The following is a 25137-nucleotide window of genomic DNA, read 5'->3' as shown; positions in this document are numbered from 1 at the left end:
ACCCTACTTCAGACTGGTGCACACCTCTAAAAACAACATTTTTATGAATTCAGTGAAGGTTTGCTCTCCTTTTCTCTGTGTTGGCTACAACAGCTTTGAGATTCAGTGTTAAGGTGCAAAGGTTTTTGGCAAAGTGTCAGCGTGAAGCTCCATGGCAGTTTGACAGCATCCAATCATGATGTGTACCATAATAGGCGTTTCCATTACTGGAACTTCCCGGCACTTGCATGTTTCAATTAACCAGGCCGGCTGAACGGGCCGTTTTCCGGTGTTGGGAGTTAGAAAGGCCCAGCAGATTTGCTGAGCAGAACTTTTGGTTAACTCGTGCTGATTGGTTGTAATTAGGGATGAGCCGGATACTCGTTTCAGACGAGTATCCGGTACAGATAAAGCATTTTTGACGAATACGAGCATGAAACGAGTAAACCTCGTAAATATCTGTAATCGTGCTGAAGGAAAATCCTCATTGGGTAACTGACTGTCTTCACGCTCTGTGATTGGCCAGTCACATAGAGCGTCCGCCCCTCCCAACACACAAAACTCTGCACTGGGAGCTCAGTCCGCGTCCGGTCCATCCACGCACACACACAGACAGTAACGGATCTCTTTGTGCTTGCTTCACTGTTCACGTTTCTTCAGTGCTCCCTATGTTTTCTTCAGTTTGCTTCTTTTTAAAGTTACTTTAAAGTTATTTAAAGTTACTTTTTTCGTAACGTACGTGGTGCATTTGACAAGACAGAGCTGAAAACGGCTCGTGCTGCGTCAGTCACTGCCTCCACTCCGGTCAGGTTTTTTTTCTCTCTCTCTCTTTCCTCTTCCTCAGGATCCACTCCCTCTTTCCTATTCACTCTCTCTCTTTCTTTACATTTTTAAATCACAATTGACTATTTTTTGCTCGTTTTAAATATATTTTAATCATTTTCTAAATTCGTTTTTCTATTTTACATGCTTTGTTTTTGTGAAGCGCCCCGTGATTTTTATCTTGAGAGGCACTATAGAAAAGATCTTTTCTTCTCTCTCTCTCTCTTAATTCATGCACTTAAATATTAATGTTCTGATTTTATTGAAAAACTTGTTATGTTATAGTTCCTTTACTATTGTGATCAAAAACATTTAATCTCAATTCTGAGGTTGCTCTGTAAATAGTTTTCAAATAAACAATACACATATCAACTTCTGATCAGACTTAAAATAACGTATTGATGTAAACCACACCCACTTCCGGTTAAACCACACCCACTTCGGGGTTAGGCCACGCCCATTCCGAGTACAGATACAGATAATTTAGATGGTTGAACAGATACAGATACAGATAGTGGTGTACTCGCTCATACCTAGTTGTAACGCAGAAGGAAATTACATCTGCAGACATCGTCCTTAGAAACCAGCATTAATCATATTAGAAGAGTTGCTGGTGAAGCACAGATCATGCTGCTTTAAAATTGCATTTCTAAACTTTCTTCTCACGGAGCGCCGTAAACAACAAAAACAAAAATTCCTCAAGACAAAATTAATAGGTCTGATGTTTTGTTTAAACAACATGACTACATGCAACTTACTGCCTCCATGAAAAGGTTTATGTGTTTCTGATTCAAACTGTGTTCCTACAAACATAATCAGTCTTTACAGAGACCAGCAACATGCAGCATTCTGTAGAGAGACAAAAAGGTCAAACGTAGAGCATCACATTTCTAATAACCAACATTCATCTTTTGTGGGCACATTAAAAAAATAATTTTTACCTGTTTAGATTGTGTTAATAAAGAAATCAGGAGTTGGTGGACTTCAGCACTTCCAGCATAAAGGACTAAGAACATGTCAGCTATGATGAGGAATTCTTCTGTATCCAGACTGATTTAGTCTGGAATAATGTTTCCACAGGAGACGACAGAAAGTTTTGGATTTTTTAAAGCGTCTTTCGGGAGTATTTCTCTTCTCCGATGGCATCATCTAGTGGCTGACAAGCATACCACACAAAAACTCTGTTACTCTCTTTTTTTAAGATGGCGACTTCACGTTTCTGTTTAAAAATGTGCTTCTTAGCTGTCAAACGGAGCTAAAAAACATTGTTTTACAAGTATTATTCTCATGTCATGTTGTGTTTTCATATATTTATATTTTAGAGACTTACTTGTCCGTGAAAAGTTCATCAACTCTGCATCAGCCGAGGTATTCCTTAAATTTGAAGCAAGTAAGCTGTAGTTTAACGCTATTGGTCAGTTCTGGTCGGCGCTCAGTTTCCTATTGCATGGAGCTCAGCGGGGCGGGCGGCGTGCTTAGCAAAAAAGATGTATTATATCACAGTACATGATAAGATAATCACTTTTACGGATTTCTGACAAATCATACAGAAAGGGGAAAACACCGGAAAGCAGCTTCAAGGCCGAGTTCACACAGAAACCTTTTTTTTTTTTTACTTGTTTTATTTAAAGGGATTTTCCTCCCAAAATTGAAATTTTGTCTGTTGGCATATTTCCCAAAGTTTGATAAGTAGGAAAAAACAAATTTTAACCAGCCCAGTCATTCTCCTGACCCAGCTGTACTCCTTTAGCTTTAGCTTAGCATAAAACACAGTAAGTGAATGGATCCAGCTAGCATTGCAAACCATTTTGATTTGTCTTTCTCATTCATTACCTTTGTGAATATGCGGTACAAAGTGTTTGCATTAATCTATTTTGAAACTCCAAAACAGGAACAAACACAAACTGTAAAGAAAACAAAACACAACCTGCAATGCTCATAAGAATAAGCTCATGGTCATCATTTATTAATGATCAAGTTTTATTTTATTTTATTTATGTTATTTTATTTTATTTTATTTTTTAGAGTATGCTTCCATCAAACTGATTAAAGACAAACATGTATTTCAGTTCTGGAGCATAGTTGAGGTTCAGACTACACAAGTGGGAACAGCATGGTCACTGCCACTGGGACATTTCCCAACTCACCCACAACTTGCACTCCCACCAGAATGGTGGGGAAAACGCTCTGTTCAGACTCAATGTCACACTGAAATTAGCATTCATGGACTCACCCTTCTTGCCTTGTGACTGCAGAAGGCTGTTTTTGATTTAGTGACCAGGAGAGAGTAGAGCACGTCTCAGCTAGTAAAAGCTAATCGTTAGCATTAGCAACAAGGCAGAACACCTTTAGGCTGGTGTTTTTTGTGGAGATAAAACATCAACCATCTTCACCCGAGAAAGAAGACAAATAGAGGCAGCAGAAGAGCTGGTCGCTGTTGGCCAATCAGAGGAGAGATGTTTATTATGAATGTCAATCTGTAAAACTCCAAATGCTGCCCCTCCACCATCACACACACATACACACATGTTATTTAACTGTAACATGGGGCCGTGCATTATCATGCTGCCACATGAGGTTATGGTCGTGGATGAAAAGCTCAACAATGGCCTCAGGATTTCATCACAGTATCCCTTATTGTGGCCAGTTAAGGCACACCTGTGAGGCGGGATGGATTATCTCAGCTAAGGAGAAGTGCCCACTAACACAGATTTAGACAGCTTTGTGAACAACATTTCAGAGTTATGGGTCTTTTATGTATATAGAAAATGTTTCAGATCTCTGAGTTCCGCTCATGAAAAATAGGCACAAAGACAAAAGTGTTGCCTTTATATTTTCTTTATTCACCTTCCTGCAAGGCAAAGTGCTACCATCTGATCCACCATGCTGAAGTAAAAAATACAGGGGGTCAATGAAGCAGGGCCGTTGCTAGCTATTTTGGTTCCCTAAGCACAAAGGCTTTGTGCCCCCCCACACACACACACACACGCAGAAAAAACAACACAATAACACAGTATGTGCAAGCGCTTCGCCTTAAATTCTCTTTAATTCTCTTGTGTGCACAAACTGCTTATTATTTTCCAAAAAGCAGGATTGACATTTAGTGTGTGCGTGTGTGTGTGTGTGTGTGTGTGTGGGTGGGGGTGGGGGTAATTTTGCCTTGGCCCACAAAATGTCTTGAAACGGCCCTGGGTGTGTGGCTGAGTTTTGAAGGTGATCTGAATTGTATCAGAAGTATAAATATTACGTGTGTAACTTACTGCTTTATACAGGTAAAAACGTGTAGTGGAGAAAAATCTACCTACATTTTACTGCTGCCTGGATTCTTACCTTTTCACCTCATCAGTTACTTTTGAGCAGATCAAAGGGATCTCCTGACTGCAAAGCGGAGAGCGCGTTTCGATGCTGTGTCAGTGAGGTGAAATCTCCGCAGTGCAGGTGATGAGCTCCACAGTAGCAGAGCGCTTCAGGCACAAATAAGACAGAAAGTAGAGAACATTTGCAGACATGAACGATCGTGTGTTAATTACAGTTTTTTGGTTGCGCCACTTTGAGAATGGACCGTGTGCTGGACGCATGCAGCCTGGAGCACTGCGCAACAACGATCGGCGCTGTGCCGCTCTCTGTGCTCTCTGCTCAAAAGAGTCCATAAATGATGTAATATAGGAAGAAAACTTTTTTCCGGCTCCCCTGGATGTGTAGGATATACAGCTCCGCCATAATTCGATCCCTGATCCTGGATGAAAAGCCGGACATTTTCATCAGTACAAGAACCCCCCAGTCCGGACGTCCCGGACAGAGTGAAAAGTGGACACGGTCCATCTCCTTTCCTTTTTGTATTGTTTTCTCTCTGTAAACATGCTGTTAACTTTGTAAGGTTATGAAGTTCATGGTTTTCAACTCCATACAGCTGGCCCCTGGGCACAATAACACCGTGTAGAAAAACCAAGGTCGAGTTGTTCCTCAGACTGTTTACATTCCAGGAGAAGAGTCCGAAGGAGAAGAAGAAGCTTTACTTAATCAAAGTACTTTATTTGTATTAAAATTATTACGCAAAACAGATGTTGATCAACAATAATCAAGTGAATGATCTGTGAAATAAATATGTCATGAATTATGTTCAATGAAACCAGGACTACGGTGCAGACATACTGATCCTCATCTCCATAGAAACGCATGACACATTATTCCAACCAATCAGAGCTTTCGGCTGCCGCAGGAGAATCTGGTGTTGACTTCAAGTGTCCAATCTACTTTACTGAAACTTATCAACAAGTCAGAGATATAAAACAAGGCAACGCCATTTTAAGTCAGTTCCATCTTGACTTCAGTTCTGTTCACCATCATCCTAAAGACAAGCGCAGCCTGGCCGGATGCGTTTTCTTTAAACTAAGAACTGTGAAACGGGAGATTTTCGTCGTTTAACAACCAGACGACGTCCTTTCAAAATAAGAGCACCTGCTGACGCCGCTGAACGGTACCGGGGTTAACCCTCCAGACGGGCTTTGAAACGTTGTGATCGCTGCACCGACAGCTCCACCGTACATCCGAGGTTTCCAGACCTGGCAATTCCTGATCTACTTGGGAGACCCCACTGGGTACGTACACGGCAAAATAGCGGCTCATGTCATCACTTTATAAGCCTCGTGATACCTAGTCATAACAAAGACGACCAGATTCGATTACGTCATCCTAGAGAATCTGAACCAGATACACACACTCACACACACGCACCAACACAACATCCGAATCCATTCTCATCCATCACAGAGTAGTCCTGGTAGATTGTTTAGAATTTATAATTCAGAAATTAAAGATTCTCAAACGATCCCATCTCTCTCTCTTTTATTGTGTCAAAGTCAATACAGAGTGTTTAATTAAACTCCCTGATGATAAAAACAGCCTATTCTTCTGTTTATAAAAAGTGAACTACTAACACTGTATTAAAATACAACTTTGGTTAGTTACATCACTTTGATTCCGTTACATATGGCGAGCCTAGCTTGATATCTGCACAGTTTGTTACATTTTGTGCCGACTTTGAGACATTTTGGGATTATCTGTGTCTGTGTGTTAGAGAATAAGAAAAAGGCGAGCGCTTCCTCAGTCAGCTCTTAGAAAGGGGGGTGCACATTCATCACCCTCCAACGGGAGGCGCTGTTTCATCAAAACACCTTAAGTGCTGACGTGTGCTGGTGGCCATTTTGAGGCCTACATCTAAGGGTAAACATTTCTCCTGTTTTATTGCATTGGAACCGTCTGTTTATTGTTTGTCGTGGTGTTTGTGACACTGTGTGCATCCATTTGTGTAATCGGAGACAGAAGACTCCGTCGGAAATTTATTTCCGTTCGATGAGCGCAGGATTCGCGCTGTTCTTAGTCGGAATTCTCGTTAGCACCTGCCGTTGCTTGACTGCTCGGTAAACGCTGTCAGCCGAGAACACCTGCAGAGCGGTACTGAATCCAGATTGCGTACACTTTTAAGACCCTTTCAATCACGGAGCGAGAGGCACGTTGGTTGATCGAGGCAATTTTGAGACCCTGATCGCTACAGGGCGTTCGCTAGCATTAGCCGACACACTTTGCACATCTTCTAATTGAAATCTGTCTTTATCATATATATATAATTTTTTCATAAGCTTGCGTTTGGTGCCCCGTCCCCGGCGTCGTGCCCTACTCTCTGTGCGTGGTGTGCGTGTGCGGAGCGCCGGCGCTGCAATGAAGTGATGCAAAAACTCTGGCAGCTGCATTCTGGGTTGGCTGGAGGCCTCTGAGAGAACCTTTAGCACATTTAGATGATAGGAATTCCAACAATCAGGTCTGAATGTTCCGATTTTAGCTAGACTGTTTGGATGGAAGAAGGAAGAAGCTGCTTGTGTTTTATATGAGAGTTAAGAGAACACTGAGGTGCCTTACCTTAGTGCTGGAGGCTAAGTTGATGCCATCAGATGATCAACAAACTACACACTGTAAAAAAAAAACCTTAATCAAATTTTAAAAAATTGATGCCCCTTTTTCACATCCAATATTTGACTTGACATAAACAAAATAGAGTAACTTAATATGGCCTGATTCTTTTACATTGATCTAAACCATATTGCCACACTTGACCGAACCTTAACTTGATCCTAATAAATGTCTTCACATACAACCATATTTTTGTCACTGAACCAAGCTGTATTTACATTCAACCAAAGTAACACGTGCTTGCATTGACATCAGTTTAGTTCGTTTAAATATAATCAAACTATATTTGTATAGCAGCAACATTGAAAATTGCCAGCTAACTTGTGCCTCATACACCAGCTAACAGCCAGAGAGAGCGAAACACGGGGAACTGAAATCAAGAGGTTTTAGTGTGAACCACCACTTTACGTTAACAGCGGAACGGCCCAGCGGTCTCATTCCTCAGACCAACCTCCTCACTTACAGTGCCGACATGACATAACAAGTAACATTTGCAACAGTGATTGAAATAATAACTAAGAACAACAAAACCTCCCCAAAATAAACATGCATAAACACCTCAAAATAGAACTATATAACTAAGAACATGGCTACCCACAATGCACCTCACCCACTGTAACTCCCGCAGATGTTCACGTGCAAATCACATTTGACACAAATCACAATTATTATCTGCTGAACATGAACAAACGTAAACATTTTGAGTGAAATCTAAAACTCTGTGTTGTATGGTTTGAATGGATATTTAGTTCCATACAAATCAAAAGTAATGATTTGGGTAAATGGCCTGTATTTGCACCTTCTAGAGTCCAGGAAACCCCCCAAGGTGCTTTACAACACAACAAGTCATTCACACACACATTCACACCCTGGTGATGGTGAGCTACAATGTAGCCACAGCTGCCCTGCGGCGCACTGACGTAGGCGAGTCTGACGTACACGGGCACCACCGGTCCCTGCGAACACCACCAGCAGATCAAGTCACCACCAAATCTACTTTTTGCTGATAAACTAAATAAATGAGTGTCTCATCGTGCTGTAGACACGTGTAGTCAATAATTTGGCACTTTAGCACCTCTTAGTTAAAATTTAAATATTCTGCCTAAAACTGTCAGTGTTGCGCCCTCTTCAGGTGAAAACCCCACACTGCATTTTAATTTAAACCTGCCATCGCTATTGGCTAAGAGATACACTATGACATTAGGGGCAGCAGCAGCTCAGGAGGTAGAGCAGGTGTCCAGTAATCAGATGTTTGCAGGTTGGATCCTGGCTCGGACCAGCAAATTCTGCCATTGTGTCCTTGGGCAAGACACTTAACCCGCCTTGCCTGCTGGTGGTGGCCGGAGGGACCGGTGGCACCAGTGCTCGGTAGCCTCGCCTCTGTCAGTGCGCCCCAGGGCAGCTGTAGCTGCATCGTAGCTCATCCCCACCAGCGTGTGAATGCATGAATGATTGTGTTGTGAAGTGCCTTGAGGGGTTGTAGGACCCTACGAAGGTGCTATACAAATACAGGCCGTTTACCATTAGCTGGTACATTATGATGTCACAATGCCGTTTTGAGCCTGTGTGTGTGTGTGTGTGTGTGTGTGTGTGTGTGTGTGTGTGTGTGTGTGTGTGTGTGTGTGTGTGTATTTGTTAGCTGCTCTGCCCTCTCGGTCTGCCAGGCAGCAGCATTTGTTGCCTTTTTCAAACAGGAAGTGGGAGTGGAGTAAGACTCTGGTAGGGGGGTGACTTGCTCTTTAAAATACAAAAAGAAAAAGTTTAACAATCAAGTCAATAATTTTATTCTGTTTTGAATAGAAGTTATTAGATTGAATGAAAAGCTGCATGTTAGACCTTTTAGAGTGCAGGAAAGTAAAAAAAAACCTCTGGTGTGGGTTTCTCTACATTTATGACGAACACATTCAGTGTTAACATCAAACAAACCTGAACTCTCTCATTCATGAACAAATAAAACCCTTCTCCTCCTTCCTTAGGCCGACACACTGGTTGTCTGCATGTTCTTTGCTCATTATCTGAAGTTAATGCATGAAAAGGTCTCAAACCTGAATGCTGTTGTGTTTTTCCTTTACTGAGCTAGAAACCAGAGAAGGCCCAAGCCACCCCCCATCTTGCCCTACTGAGCTGCAAGGCGAGTAAGTGATTTAGCAGGCCTGCTCTCCCCTTCTCTCCCAGAGCGTTTGTTCTCCACTTATCCTCCACCCATCTCTGTCCTCTGTTTCCTTCAGAATGCATTACGAGGTTAACAGGAGGGTTCTCATGTTCCACGGCAGATGGATTAGGCAGGACGGAGTACAGCAAACACTTTCTCCTTATTCTTCTTTTGTCCTTTCATCAGAACCATTTTCCCTTTTGTAATTATTTCGTAAACTCGGTTATGTTATGGTATTTGTGAATATACATTTTAACTAGATTTCAAACTTTTGATCTGTTTTCCTTGAATACAAATGAAATCACAGAGCCAGTTTTATGGATTATTGATTAAATAATAATGTTCCTGGGATTAGAGGTGCTGTACTTGGTTCCCAGGCAGTCTTGGACCGGAGGCAGGAACTTGGCTTAAAAAAAGTAACGGACTTGGGGGGATAATGCCAGTGCTTGGTTGGGGTTCAGTCTTGTGCTGCAGGGCTGCTGTGCTGAACATGAATAGAGTTTGTCAGTTGCAGTTCCAGGCCACACAGTTGCTCTGAAAGCAGGCGGCTGGAAATGAGACCCTCCCCCCTTTTCAAACCGTCCCACAGATCCTGTGAACCGTTGATGAGAGTTCCCTCATTGTAAACTTGAGCGTGCACACAAAACACATCCCTGAGTCGCTCAATGACTCACCCATCCACTGAAACTTTAGTTCACTGGCCAGAACAATCTGGATTTATTTAGTCTTAGCATCCAGTGCTGCTTTCTGGGGTAACGGTTGGCTAATAGTCACGTATCGTTAGCATCTAGCACAGCAAGCACATGTGTGATATTAGATACGTCGAGGCTCGTTCCGAAAGGAAGCACACAAAACACAACAAAAGAACGAGCTCTGCACAAAGAGGCATCAATTAGGATCATTACTTGTAGCTGTCAGTGTTGGAGAAAAGGAGGGAGGAGAGGGGAGGAATGGGAGGGAGGGAGAGGGAGACAGTAAAACCAGGATTATTTTCACCCAAATACACTTTCTCTCCGAGGTGATGGAGTTGGACGGTGTGAGAGAAACAAATGTGACTTCTGATGAAATGAGAGGAGAAGTCAGAAGGAAGACAAAAAGAAAGAGTAAACCATTAAAAAGGAAAGCTCTGAGCTAAAAATTGCTGACTGGTAGAATAAAAGAAATTGTGGTGAGAAGCAGAAAGGAGTGACTTGACACATCGTATAAAGGCAGTGGAGCGACGCTGACAGTAAAGAGAATAACAACTCTACAGGAGAGGAGTTATTTGTTGCCTTGTTCCTCTGAATTTATGGGCTCCAAAGAACGGGAGAGCGTTATTCTGGCTGGGTCAGAAAGGTTAGCGGGACTTCTGGGCAGGGTTGGAAAAGAATTCACATCAAGATCTTGGAGCTTAGAGTGATAAACAGTTTTATAACATCTAAAACCACTAACCTAATGCCGAAGCCTTGAGCGGAAGGGCAACCTCAACCGTCCGATCGTGGTGATCCGGCCCTCATTCCCTCTAAAACATAAACATTAAAGCTAAAAAACCCCGTTAACATGGCAGCCAGTTCAGTGAGACCAGGACCAAGGTGCTCCCACTTCTTCAGCCCACTAATTATTCAGCAGTGGTATAACCCAGCATGTAAGGAGTGCATTTGGACAAAACAAAAGCATGCATCACGTTTCCAGGTTTGTCTAAGAAAGTTTCAGTCTAATCCTAGTCAGGCATCAAAGCTGATCAAAGCACAACCTGGCTAAAGCAGCACCCAGTCCCCACCCAGGGGGGCATTCCACGTAGTGAGTTTAGAACACTGAGGCTGTCCTGATAAATCCCCGTTTAACAAATCACACCTGTTCACTCCAGGATTCGTCAGCTCCACCAACGACGCTCAGGTTGATTCAATCCTCTCCAATTGAAGCGAGGCTCACACGCATTCACAAGCAGCCCGTTGATCGATACTAGATAAGTGAGAATGGAGGGAAAGGACAGAGCCTCATTCTTTTCCCAAACAGAGCAAGAATGATTCATTCATGCCTGCGAGGACTGTAATGGTATCAGAACTAAAACAGAGACCACCAGCTGCTTGATTAAAGCCATGTAGCTAGAGCTATTTTCAATTAGAACGCTCAGCGGTTGCATGTTTCCATGGCAACGCCATTAGCGCTGTTTCTCTACATACGTTTTCAACATTTACGTGTCCTTTTCATGTTTGGTTCCAGAGTCTGGATGTTTAGACTGGAGGACTTTGTTTTTGCTGATTGGCTGTGAGTTTTAAGAACATATGTTTGTGGCGGTCACGTGACCCTAAGGTTAATTCTTTTTCACAAATACACATTTAGTACACATATTACACACCAAGGACTAAGCATCACGTGTCATTTGGAACAAATATTACAGTGTTTGCCACGTGTGACCAGAGTTGCATAGTCACATCAATAAAGTCATTCCTTATGTAGTATGTTAGCAATTAGATGTAGTATTTTATTCATAAAGAGGACAGCATGTTAATTATATGGGTCCATCCCAGACTAAAGCTGATATATTATAATTATTAATAATGCTAACGTCAGGAGCAACATCAATGGAATGAAACGCTCCTAAAACGCAAAAGTTAAGACGCAAATCCAATTACAACTCATGTTTAAAAGTTTAAATTCGACATTTATTATTAATTAAGCCATCAAGAACAAAGCTGCAGCTGCTGCAACCGCTGTGGGCCAGAGGTGGCGCTAATTCACCACCTCGTAGCTGCCAGCTGCTGTAAAGAAAAATGGGACGCAACATGCCTCGTCCAATCAAATTCACCAAGCTTCAGTGAGCCTAGCTGCTAGCCAGCCATGGAGCAGGTTTGTTCTCCAGCATGTGTTACCATGGTGACAGGGAGGGGCTTCAGGTTACCCATGTTTGTGGAACCAAATTTGGGGAAATTAAGCCGAGATTTTCAAAGAGAGACTGGATTTTGGAATTATCTTGCTTTGTGGAATACCCCCATGCTCATAAATAAACAAATAAATAAACAAACCATGTAAATAAGGGGGTAAACAATATATTGTCCTGGTAATTTATCTAGATATCTCCGGTGTTGCTGTTGCTTATTTATTTGTTTGTTGACTTATGTTTTAGGAGGATAAAATCACTTGAGACTAACCATCTCATTGTGGAGTGGGTCCTCCTACCTTACAATGAACAATGGACACAAATGCAAGTCTCAGACATAAAACACAAACAGACAAAAAAACCTACAAAAAAAACTGCGGTTGTTCGTTTCCCTGCTTATTTTTTAAACTGAGGAATTATTTAAAAAGTTGGTAAGTATTCTGAATATGATACTTATAATTGATGAGTACTAACAGTCTTTTCAGATAAAATGGAAATAAAAAATAAATGCATTTGAAAATAAATGACAGCCAATGAAATTTTCACCTGGCTTTTAAGGAGAGCCAGGAAAGGCAATCATACATGTACAAGTGGTGGGTTCTGTAAGGACAATGCAAAATCATAAGCCATACGCTATTACATATCAAGAGATTGAAGTCATGCAACTGTGGAGTTCTGGTAAATGATATCAGCATAATCTATAATTGGAAACAAAAGTTGAGATACAATGCGCTTCCTCATTGTGAAGTCAATACAACTGATTGATTGATATTGAGATTTTAAGCAGAGTGTGGTCGTATGTGAGATTATTAGAATAGAAGTTCTCCAACCATATTTTTGTCAGAGGAGTGCAACCATGAGGAGCATTTCTTTGCAAAAGGCGGGGAATACAATTTTGATTTATTAAGTTTATTTTGAACCAACCAATGCTGCACTTTGTGCAAGTTAAACTGAAGTGTCTCCTGAATTTCCATTTTGTTAGGCTTCAAGCAATATAAAATTACATCATCAGCATACAGGTGAACTCAGCAAGAAGTACAACAGTAGCAGATCATTGAAAAAATTTAAAAATAAAAAAGGCCCCAGTGCAGAACCCTGGGGGATACCTCTAACCCTGTAAGTTTGACTCCCACCTATTAAAGAAACACATTGCCAACAATGATGAAAAAATGAATTAAACCTAAGTAAAGGCAGCCTCAAAAAGCCAAAAGAATACAGTCTGTCTAAAGCAAATAATGATCAACCAAATCAAAAGCTTTGGTAAAATCAAGAAATTGGGCTATTGTCATATCCAGAATAAATGTCGTTAGTAAGTTTCAACTGAGCTGTTGTTGGAAAAATGTTTTCTAAATTCTGATTGGCATTCAGATAGTAAGTTGTTGTATCAAGATACATAACTGATCAAATACCAGCTTGTGCATCACAGTAGGAAAGTTGTGGAACCAGGTTTGTTTTTTTTCTTGGCTCATTAACAGTGATATTTTATTGGGAATTTACCAGATTTTAGCTCAGGAAAAGTTTTGTTTTTTTGATACCAGTAGCTACTGGATGTTTTTAGTATTAAAGTATTAAAGTGGTACAGAGTTTTGGTACCCAGCCCTGAATAAAAGTAGTTTACTGAAGGAAACCTCTGAAGTATGGTAAAAGAAATGTGAGGATCTGTGTGAAGGATCCGAGTGAATACCTAGTAGACCTAGTAGAAAAGTAAGTTTCTAAATAGGTACATTGTCATTTTGTGTCCATCTTTTTCTGTTTGTAGCTAATGCCTCATTCTTTTCTCTGACTCTCTTTCAGGAAGGTGTTATAATGGAATGGATCTGAATATGGGGAAATGGACAGGCATGCAGGCTCCTCTCCTCAGCCTGGCTCTTCAGCTCCTCCTGATTTTAAAGCCATCAGCCGGCTATGACCAGAACACCCATGAAGCTCCTCAGGATGAAGCCAACTTCAGCTTCACCCATTCTGTTTACCATGCAACGGTTTATGAAAACTCAGCAGCACGCACCTATGCCAACAGTAAAATTAAAATGGGCATTCACCTTTACAGGAGATCCTGGGAGACTCGCTACAGAATCACCTCAGGAGACGATGAAGGACTTTTCAAGGCAGAGGACTACGTATTGGGGGACTTCTGTTTTTTGCGCATAAGGACCAAGGGGGGCAATGCTGCCATCTTGAACCGGGAGATTCAAGACAACTATGTGTTGACATTGAAAGCCTATGTGAAGGGTGAAGCTCTTCTTGAGACCTGGACTAAAGTCAGCATCCAGGTCTTGGATATGAATGACCTACGTCCCTTATTCTCACCAACCACATACTCTGTTACTATAGCGGAGAGCACTCCCCTCAGGACTAGCATAGCACAAGTTACTGCCACAGATGCAGATATTGGCTCCAATGGAGAGTTTTACTTTTTTTTCAAAGAGAAAATGGAATTGTTTGCAGTACACCCAACCAGTGGAGTGGTTTATCTCAGCGGAAAATTTAATATTGATGAGCAAGACAGATATGACTTGGAAATCCTGGCAGTTGACCGCGGCATGAAGCTGTATGGTAACAATGGTGTTAGCAGCACAGCCAAACTTTTTGTTCATGTAGAGCGTGTGAACGAGCATGCTCCAGTCATAAATGTGGTCACCAGAAGCCCGTTGAGATTGGATAAAAACCTTGTTTATGCAGTGCTCACTGTTGAAGACCTAGACGAAAATTCAAATGGAGAGATTGATTCTGTAGTTATTGTAGATGGGGATGTTTCAGGACAGTTTTTTGTTGAAAAGTACCAGGAAAGTGAATTTGCCATTAAAGCCATTGAAATAGTTAACTGGGAAAGTTTCCCATATGGCTGTAACCTAACCTTGCAAGCTAAAGACAAAGGAATCCCACAAAAACTGTCTGCTGCCAAAGTTGTTCATATTATGTTCCCTAAACAGCAGACAAGTGAATCTAATTTTGACCACCTGCTGTATGAGGTTAGCCTCAGTGAAATTTCCCCACCAGGCACAGTTGTAGGCGCTTTTAAAATTAGACCAGAACCCGATGATGCCGAGTATATCCTGATACCTTCTACAGATTCTAACTTTTTCAAAATAAACACCTTAACAGGTGTAATCTCAACCACTCGCTGGTTTACTCGAGTATCTCAGGATGTCTTTAACCTTGCTATATTGGAAGTTGACAGTAATCTTACAGCTAAAGTACAAGTAACTATCGAAGATTCCAACGACAATACACCAACATTTGCCCAAACCTTCTACGAAGTCTTTGTCAATGAAAGCGTTCCAATTGGGACCAATGTTTTAACAGTTTCTGCATTAGATGAAGATAAAGGTGAAAATGGATACATAACTTATAGCATTTACAACCTTTATCCACTACCCTTCAAAATTAACCAGTTCTCTGGTGTCATCAGCACCACTAAAGATTTGGATTTTGAATCTTCACCAGAGATCTTTGTGTTCATTGTCAGAGCTTCTGACTGGGGGTCACCATACAGGCGGGAAAGTGAAGTCAATGTAACAATCCATTTAGAAAATGTTAATGATAACCAGCCTTTGTTTGAAAAGGTAGCATGCAAGGGGGTCATTTCTGCAGATTTCCCAGTAAATGAAGCAATTACCACAATATCTGCAATTGATATAGATGAGTTAGAGCTTGTAAAATATAAAATAATATCAGGGAATGAGCAGGGGTTCTTTGACCTCAGCCCTGATTCGGGAGTCCTTGTGTTGCGACGCTCTCTTGCCATGCTGAGTCCAAAGAACGACATCTTTAGTTTAAAAATAACTGCTACAGATGGTGAAAACTTTTCTGATCCTATGTTTGTCAATATTTCAGTTGTTCATGGAAAATCTCTTCCCAAACATTTAACATGTAAAGAAACAAGAGTGGCCCAGAGGTTAGCTGAAAAGTTACTCAGAAAGTCCAAAGCTAGCATCAAACCTAAAATTGAAGAAGGTTTTATTGACTTGTTCTCCATCAATCGGCAAACACCCCAGTTTGACCAATTATTTCCCACAGACATAGCAGTGCAAGAAGACCTTATGGTTGGTTCAAGTGTCTTCAAGGTAAATGCTTATGATGGCGACACTGGTTTTAATGGGCAGATTGTGTACTCTATTTCAGATGGTAACACTGACAACTGTTTTACCATTGACATGCACACTGGCCTTATCAGTGTTTTTCTGCCTATGGACAGAGAAAAGAGAGATCACTATCTACTTAACCTAACGGTCTATGACCTTGGCGTTCCACAAAAAACAACTTGGCGTTTACTCTCTGTCCACGTAGATGATGCTAATGATAATGCACCGCAGTTTTTACAAGACGGTTATAGAATAGTCATCCCTGAAAACACTGCCATTGGTACAGATGTCATCCAAGTTGAGGCCACCGATAAAGACTTTGGACCCAATGGTGAGGTTGTGTACTCACTTTTGACAAGCACCACCCAGTTTGGCATCAACTCCTCTAATGGGATAGTGTATGTTGCCGGTCATCTAGATCGGGAGGCAATTCCTACTTTCTCCATCAAGATTAAGGCTCAAGACAAAGCAGACAAAGCAAATCAAAAGTTTTCTGTGACCACATTAAAAATAATATTGGAGGATGTAAATGACTGTCCCCCTCTTTTTATTCCTGGAGTCTACAAGACCAGGGCTCTGGAGGATCTTCCGGTGGGAACTATTGTGGCCTGGCTGGAAACCCAGGACCCAGATCTGGGACTAGGAGGCCAAGTGCGGTACTCTCTGGTTAATGACCACAGTGGTTGGTTTGAGTTAGACCGGAACAGCGGAGCTATTCGCCTTGCAAAGGAGCTTGACTATGAGACCCAGCAGTTCTACAACCTCACTGTGAAGGCCAAAGACAAGGGAAGACCTGTTTCTTTACTCTCTGTCACCTCTGTGGAGCTGGAGGTCATAGATGTGAACGAAAATCTCTACGCTCCATACTTTTCCCACTTCGCCTTAACAGGGTTAGTTAAAGAGAATGCTCCTATTGGAACCACTTTATTCCAAGTCAGTTCTAAGGATGACGATGTTGGTAGAGATGGAGAAATCCTCTACTCCATTCGGGATGGGAGTGGACTTGGACGGTTTGCCATAGATGAAGATACAGGTGAGGTTTTGAAAAATGTCATAAGATTTTGGCATCTGCCTGTTAGATCCCGGTGGCTGCCTGGTGGGGTCTGGGTCCCTGGGCTCTGCTGGGTCCCGGGGGTGGTCGCCCCTGGGTCCCGGGTCGCTGGGTCCCGGGCTCGGCCGGCTAGGGGGTGGGAGGCTGCGGGCGGGCCTGTGGGCTTGCCGCTGATATCTCCAGGGACTCTGCCGGCTGCTGGTTGTGGCCCCCCGGGGCGATCCTCTGTGCCTCTCGAGGGGGGCAGGGGCCTTCCTGGTTGCAGTCTCCTTGGGGTTCCTGCGTTCTGGGGCAGCGCCTGGATCTCTGGGACTTGGAGCTCCCCCCGTCTCCTGCGCATCTTTGGGGGGCGGATCTGTGGTCCCTCACACTCTCTGTTGGGCGCTCCTATAGAGAAACCTTACATAAACAAGCGCGTGTACACACACAGGTGCTCACATGGTGCTCTCAAAAGTATGGGCTTGGGCACGTTAAACACAGGTCTTAAGACTATGGTGGGCACTTAATGCGTTGTGATTTATTATCGTGATTCTTCAGTTAAGCAATATTGATTATATATATATTTTTTTTCTTTTCATCAAGTTAACGCAGTGATAGGTAGATCTTGTTGTATTGTTGTTGTGTCCCTTTTTTGTGTCCTTTTGTTTGTTTTTTTGTCTTTTTTTTCTGCAGGTCTAGAAGCAGACTCTTGTTCATTTTTGTTTATTTTTGTGGAACCCCCCCCCCCCCCCCCCTCTCTCCCCACCTTTTCTTTTCCTTTCTCTTTCACCTCTGTCTCCGTGTCTGGTCGGAATTACAAAGCATTCAACAACAATAACAATAAAGTTTTAAGTATCAGGCGTGACATTAAAAGCAAACGCTTTGATGCTCCACCTGAGAATAAATCTGTAAGGCTTGTCACCAGCATTCAGACATCAATTCTGCTTGCTTCACAGCCAGACAGGACACGTAAAAAAAAAAAAAAAAAAAATGTCATACTGTATGTTTTATCATTTGTATTGATTGATAATGAGAGGCAGAAATATGATGAAGAGGAAAAATCTGACCGTCTTTATTAAGGGCATCCCAATCAAGATGCTTTTGTTTCTGACTAATGTAAGTGTCCTTAAATACTGGGTCTTAAGTTGACTTACAGCACAAACATGCAGACCACATACCATATGCTGTTGTTTATTTATTGTGTGGATGCTTTTAACCAAAGATTGTACAGAATAGAATAGAATGAACTTTATTCATCCCATGGTGGAGAAATTCACTCGTTACTTCAGCACAAACAGAGAAAAGAAAGAAGAAAAATAAATAAATAAAACACACAAAGGCAGTAAATTATTATTGTAATCTTCAACCAATTAAAATAACAAATAAAAAAGAAAAGTTGGGATTCCAGAAGTGTGCAGCATAAGGGACACAGACATACTAATGTACATATGGTAAGAACAAATAAATATAGCAATGAATGGTGAGCTCAAATGTTTGCTACGCATAATGCATTCTGTCAATCAAATGGAAGTATTATGTGTTTTTTAACAAGTCAAGTAGAGCTCTTCACCCATTTGACCGATTGGGTGGGTTCTCATAGGTCAGATGCCCACCCCCGAGGCGGACGACACTTAATTTTGATGGGTAGCAAACGTCTGAGTTGGCTTTGTTCTGCTCTTTCTGCTGATTCTGCTTTTCCCGGGGTCCACTGATTGCCTTTTCCTGTTCATTTTCTTTTTCCATTTTCTCACATTTTTGCTTTTCTCATTTTTATGATTTTTTTTTGTCATTCATTTTTATTTCTTTGATTTTGATTATTTTTGTTCCTGAGTTAAGTTTTTATTTATCGCACATAATATCGTCATCACAATACAGCATATCGCAGGTTTTCCTAACATTGTGCAGCCCTAGATGTCATGGTCCCTTTAGCCTCATCTACGACCTTTAACTCTAACTAGGAAGGTACACAGCTGATGCTGGGATGAGGTTCACATCCACTTGTTTTGTTACTCTCGCTAGTGATGTCACATTTCAAGCCAAGGCTTTGAAGTGTGTACCGAGCATTAAAAGGCACAAAAGAGGATTTGAGGCTTGTTTTGTTTCACAGAAAAGGTGTCACTGGGGAGAAACGAGAACTTGTTTTAGGTGGATCACGTGACTGGTTCTTTTCAAAATGAAAGCAGCCAAAACCCTTCATCCTTTGTGGACTGTTTTAGCGTGGTTCAACTGCCCAGCGGGGTTTTAAGTAGTTGAGTTTGTAGAAAGGAATGCTTGATGTTTGATGTAGTTGTAGTGTCAATAGCAATTTCGGTTGTCCTTAGCTCTTGTTTTAATGATTAGAAATGATAAAGGACAGAAGAGCCATAAAACATACCATCCACTCATTTAAAGTACAGGTTAGACAGAATTTGCTACTAATGAATTGACTGTGATGGTTCAACTCCACCAGCAGATGTCGCTATGTAAAGCTGATTAAATGAGGAAATAAATTAAGCTTCCAGTAGTGAACTTTAGGCAGCTTTGAACCTTATTGCTTCATGAAGCTTCACCATCACTATCTCTCGCTGCTCTTGCTAAATGCTTGGAAAATACTCAATGTATTCACTTAATGCTGATGTCCACTCAATATGTTGTGCTGTCTCTATGAAAGCAACAGCCAGCCATGTAAATCTAGGAGGAGTTATCAGTGTCCAGGAGAGCTGCACAAGTTTTATTACAGTTATGAAGGCAGACATCCTGGTGTTTGAGCAAATGCTAATATTAACAACGGCCGTGTACCATGCAGCATGCACACACGAAGATTTGCTGAAGCAGACTCAGATGTACAGATTAATTAGTATGCTCCACTTGGATCTGTTCTGTACTTATTACTGAGGTGGCTGTATGCATCTCTACAATACATAGACACAACAAACAAACATCGTATCATTGCAGGACTGAATAATGCAAATAAGATCCGTTTGTTTCTCATATTAACAGATACAGCACACAGAGAAGACTGAAATGAAAGAGTTGTGCTTGCTGAGTGTGTTATCAAGGACCTCCACTCTCCTGGATCAGAGCAAACTCTAACCACTGTCCTAGTTTATGTTCTCATAATTACTGCATGAGCCTATATCTCATCTTCTGGCTAATACATAAAAACACAGTGGCCTTCAGGGCTGTGGAATACTTTACTACAATTAGTGTCATAGATGAAGATGGCTTTGCTTTTTTAGAAAGTGGTATATCTGGTGTTCTTAATGTTGAAAAGGCTGGTGTGATCCATACAGTCCACCTACAGTATCCCAAGACATTCCCTGACCAATGTTGAGATTTAACCCCTCCAACCTCCCCTGGAAAGACCCAGGGGACTCCGACCGGCAAGGCCTTCCCGAAACAGCTCCCTTGTGAGACGTCCAGATATCCTTCCCAAATGCCCCAAAGCTGGCTCCTCTCCACATGAAGGAGCAGTCGATCTACTCTCAATCTCTTTTGAATGTCCAACCTCTCGAACACATCTCTAAGGCTGAGCCCGGCCCCCTCATCTGGGAATCTCATTTCAGCTGCTTGTATCGGTGATTTTGTTTTTTGGACATTACCCAAAGCTCGTGACCAGAGGTGGGCATTGGGACTAATCCTCCTGCTTGCCGGCTGATGGTGGTTGGAGGAACCGGTGGAGTCAGTGTAGGACAGCCTAGCCTCTCAGTGTTCCCCAGGGTAGCCGTGGCTAAACTGTAGCTCATCACCATCAGTGTGGGGATGTGTGGGAATGTTGTAAATTGCTTTGGAGTCATCTGACTCAGAAAAGCACTAGTGCAGGTCACTTCAGCTTGCTAACTGAGGCCTGTGGAGTCTCAAATGGAGCGTGTAGTGTTTTTGAGGTTTCTCCAAGTAATGGCCACTTATGCCACTTCACCATACGGCCGTTCCATGTTGGATGGAATTGGGTCTGGGTCCTACTCTGGTAGGGTTTGTTCACATACACTTCTCAGGAATGTGTCTATCTCTGAGCACGTGGGCGAGACAAAAGTCGTGCATAGGAGTCCTCTTTGTCTCCCAAACAAAGGCGGCTGTGAGTAGTGTTACTTTTGAAGGATCTGACTCTGATGTTGCATCCAGACTGGTCTGTGTGTCCTTGCGCAGGCAGCTCAAGCCTGGCTGCGCTGTCTGTGCTCCTCAGACAGAGCCAGCTTCAGTCAGAGGAGATGTTTCCTTCTCAGTATCGAGAATGATAACGAATCCCTCTCCCTAATGGTAGGCATGAATGTGAGCCGGCCAGTCGGTCAGCAGTGGACCAGTTTGGCCTGAAGCAGACCACCTTGGGAAGAGGACTGAAAAACCCAGTCTAGCCCGATGTGAACACTTCCAAGTTCCTACCGTATCTGGGCGGAGTAGAGCGGGCCAGGTGATTTTTCTGGGAGGTCTTAACCCGTTTTCCTAAGTAGAGCCATGGAGAGCTGGAGTCTATCTCCACCAGTCATTGGGTGAGAGGCCAGAGACACACCGGACAGGTCTCTACTCCACCACAGGGACTTAAAAAGACACACAACCATTCACCCACTCACTCACACCTAGGGACAATTTGGTGTCTTCACTTAACAAAAAACATTGTGTCATTTGTCAAACCAGTTGTACTAGATTTAACTAGTAAGCAATGTTTTCACTCCTTTCATCTCCTTCCCTGACAGGCATGATCTACACCACAGATTTATTGGACCGGGAGACCAAAGACTCTTATTGGCTAACGGTTTATGCCAGTGACCGTGGTGTGGTCCCTCAGTTTTCTGCTATCGAGGTGTTCATTGAGGTGGAGGATGTAAATGACAACGCTCCATTGACCCCTGAGCCATTGTATCGGTGCTCAGTGCCTGAGAATTCTCCCCGAGACGTCTCAGTAATCCAGATTCAGGCACAGGACCCTGATGTGTCACCTCCTATGGCTGCTGATTTGCTCAGCTTCCGCATCATAAGTGGAAACCCACAGAATTTCTTCACAATCAACACTCGCACTGGTAAGTAATCTGTGTTAGTTTAAAAACATTTAAGCAGAATGACATCTTTAGGTCAATAGAATAAAATAAATGATCTAGAAAATATAGATGCTCGAATAAAAGGAAATTTGAAAGTTTTAAAGCTGCAATAGCAAATCTGGAAAAAGAAATTAGCTTAAAACACTGTGTTCTAACATAGTGGAGCTTAGGGCTGGGCGAAAATCAATATCACAATATATTGAGGATTTCACATCGATAATCAAATCAAATCAAATACTTTATTAATCCCAGAGGGAAATTAGAGTTTCAGTACACACAATTCAGAGATCAGACATACATGGGCAAGACACATGACAAGAATTGGTGACTGCGGTCATTCACAGCACGAGTCGCGCTACCTTAATAGAGATAAGAGGAAAAGGGAATTACATGAGGATAAAGAGAATAAATTGGGGGAGGGAAAAAAAGGTATACCAGAGTTACTCCCGGCAGGGCTTAGCTTTGCTGTGCAAAAAATGCCTCAAACATGTAAGCAAGAACATCACAATTCACATCAAGAGATTCCGATAGGGGGGCTGGGATCCTGTTTCCCCAGCGGGAGCAGCCCTGTATGGCGCTCAGCCACTGTAGCCACTGGTGGGAGGGAGATCTTGGGAGGAGCGCAGAGCACATTGAAACCTGCAGGTTGTGGGTTTTCACAGCATCTGTCTGCATTCCTTCGTGGGGGTTTGTTGTTGGCATCTTGAAGGCTGCCATGGCGTCAGATTTGGATAACAAGACTTTGTTTGGGTCAGGCAGAGATAATTTCCCTTTCTGCCTTCAGTCTGTAACTGATCATTCAAGTCCTCCAGTGAAACCAATTTAGGTTTTAAACATCTCCACACCGTCCGGTGACCCTCTCCGAGATGACATCCCTTTTGCGCACTAACACCGGTAACGCAGCTAGGACATTGTCCAGCTTACGATTCACCTCGAGTAACGTCCCAGTCTGTAAGGTCACCGCCCGGGCGGTGCTTTCCGTGGGTGCGGGTCGCCCTCCAATCGCTCCCGTCTTCCCAAATTTCCAGAAAACCAGATATCTTCCCACTCCAATCAGAAGAAATCCAGTGATCATCAATCCAAATACCCACACATCTTCGACATCCTCATTGGACAACTGAGAGAGGCATACGATCTTCCACTCCTTCCAGGAATCGAGCATATATCCCGCTGCGTTTGTCCCTTTCGGACAAGTGGGAGCCCCCTCCTCCGTTCTCATCATAGAAAAAAATCTTATCAATCACGTTGAATGACCAATTAATTAAATCCATTTCTAAAAAATAGGGTTTCTCAGAAGAAATGCAGAAAAGCGCTCTGTAGGCAGACAGGACAAAGAGCCTTGGGGAAAAAAGATAAGGGAGCAAAAGCAGAAGCGTCTGTACTCTGCGAGTGCCAGGAAGAGATTTTACATAACGATAAATGGACGATAACTAGGTATGCTAGGAAACAAAAGCTACATGTATTATATTGAGTCACATTTTTATGTGACTCAAGGTGGTTACAGCTTCTTAAAGGGACATGAACGTTGCCAACATACACACATATTTTCATTCTTTTATCATTAAATTTATTGGCATTGGAAAAATTATCTTGATAAGAGTCAGAAATTTCGATAACGATACATTTTCGATTTATTGCCCAGCCCTATTGGAGCTATATATATATATTGTGGAGATAAAAAAATAAATAAAAATAAATAATTAAAGTGGTTTCCTCGCATTTGTCTGAAAACTGCCAATAACACGTTTCAGACCAAAAAGCAACTATTGGACCATCCAGTTGTCGGTCTCGCTTAACTGCCGCACTTCCCTGGGTCCTCCATTTGTTACATTAGACACTTAACCCACCTCGCCTGCTGGTGGTGGTCGGAGGGACCGTGACACCAGTGCTCGTCAGCCTTGCCCTTGTCAGTGCGCTCCAGGGCAGCTGTGGCTAGATAGCAGCTCATCCCCACCAGCGTGAGAATGTGTGCGTGAATGGGTGAATGACTGGTTGTGTTGTGAAGTGCCTTGGGGGATTGTAGAAACCTAATATGGTACTATAGAGAGCCTAAGTCTCCTCCCTTTCCGGTTGGCTCATGAGTCCCCGGAAGAAAGAGAAAATGAATGCAAGTCAACGGGGCTAAACGCTATTTTCTAACCCGCTTTGCCTTAGACCCTGGATCACACATATGTTGTACTGTAATTCAAATGAAAACTAATGATGGGTGTTTCGACCTTGCCAAACACGTAATTTCATATTTATCAGGTTATAAATGTTCGTAATTAGCATGACTACAAATCAAATGTCAGCACGTCGCATATGTGACATCACCACAGAATCTCTTCTCCCCTAGTGTAGCTGCTACTTACCACATGGCTAGATTCATGGTGGTTCTTTCCTCCTGCGGGAAGTTTGCTGAACTTACAGCCATTTTCCCTCAGTTTTTTCCGTGTCTGGTTCGATGACGTCACTTTCCTGAAGCGCATTTGTAGTCCTGGACTTATTTTCACACTAAACCTAAATTAGCGCTTCCCTCCGTTTGAAAATAAGAGCGCTCTTGGTATCAAAATGTGTCTTTAAAATTCACGGACATCATATTTGAAATCCATGGTACATAACAAGCGGAATTAGAAAATGGCATTTTTAGTCCCATGATGCAGAAGTAGTTGGGAGTGACTTGGGTTCCCTATACAATTACAGGCCATTTGCCATTCACACACTTAGCAGCAGAACATCACTGGTGTGAGATGTTCTCCGCTCAAGAATATCAGAAGGAGAAACAGCCGGCTGCTACTACTTCAGCTTTAGGACAAACCACCAGAGTCCCAAAAAGAAAAACTCCATTTACAGTCACAAACAACTGAAGACGTTTGGATGTAGAAAACAGTGACTGGTGTTTAGCGCTCTATTGTTTTTCTTTGGAAATGTTGGTTTCTGGTTCCGGTGGATGAGGATCCAGGGAAGAAACTCGAAGGGAGGGGTGAGTGTGCTGTGATCGTGTTTACATTCAAAACCTAGCTTGTTTCCAGATTCGCTGTAATGCATTATTTTATGAATCATAACAAATCATTTATCAGTGTGAACATTTTCACATGATGAGTATTTAAAAGCACACATTGTGCATAAAAATACAATAAAATAGTCCATTACCATGAAATCAAATCAAGGGGTTGTTATATTAGGTGAGAAAGACAGAGTTTATCTTTTTTATTCCTGGTAAACAGGCATCACCAGTCCGTCTTATTAACACC

General features: G+C 42.3%; 1 protein-coding gene across 11 annotated transcripts in view; it reads left to right on the top strand.

Moving 5' to 3' along the window:
* Positions 1-25137, top strand: part of fat3a (FAT atypical cadherin 3a) — a 104318-nt gene that overhangs the window by 12939 nt on the left and 66242 nt on the right. For all 11 annotated transcript variants that reach the window (XM_015976029.3, XM_015976026.3, XM_015976025.3 and 8 more), the window contains exons 2-3: positions 13575-16895; positions 21563-21886. In XM_015976029.3, coding sequence (XP_015831515.3) covers positions 13575-16895; positions 21563-21886 — 3645 coding nt within the window. The remainder of the gene's footprint in view (positions 1-13574; positions 16896-21562; positions 21887-25137) is intronic.

This window comes from Nothobranchius furzeri, chromosome 13 (genome assembly GCF_043380555.1).
Source record: "Nothobranchius furzeri strain GRZ-AD chromosome 13, NfurGRZ-RIMD1, whole genome shotgun sequence".
Lineage (NCBI taxonomy): Eukaryota > Metazoa > Chordata > Actinopteri > Cyprinodontiformes > Nothobranchiidae > Nothobranchius > Nothobranchius furzeri.
Note: the sequence above shows the minus strand (reverse complement) of the source record. Positions and strands in the feature narration are given on the sequence as shown.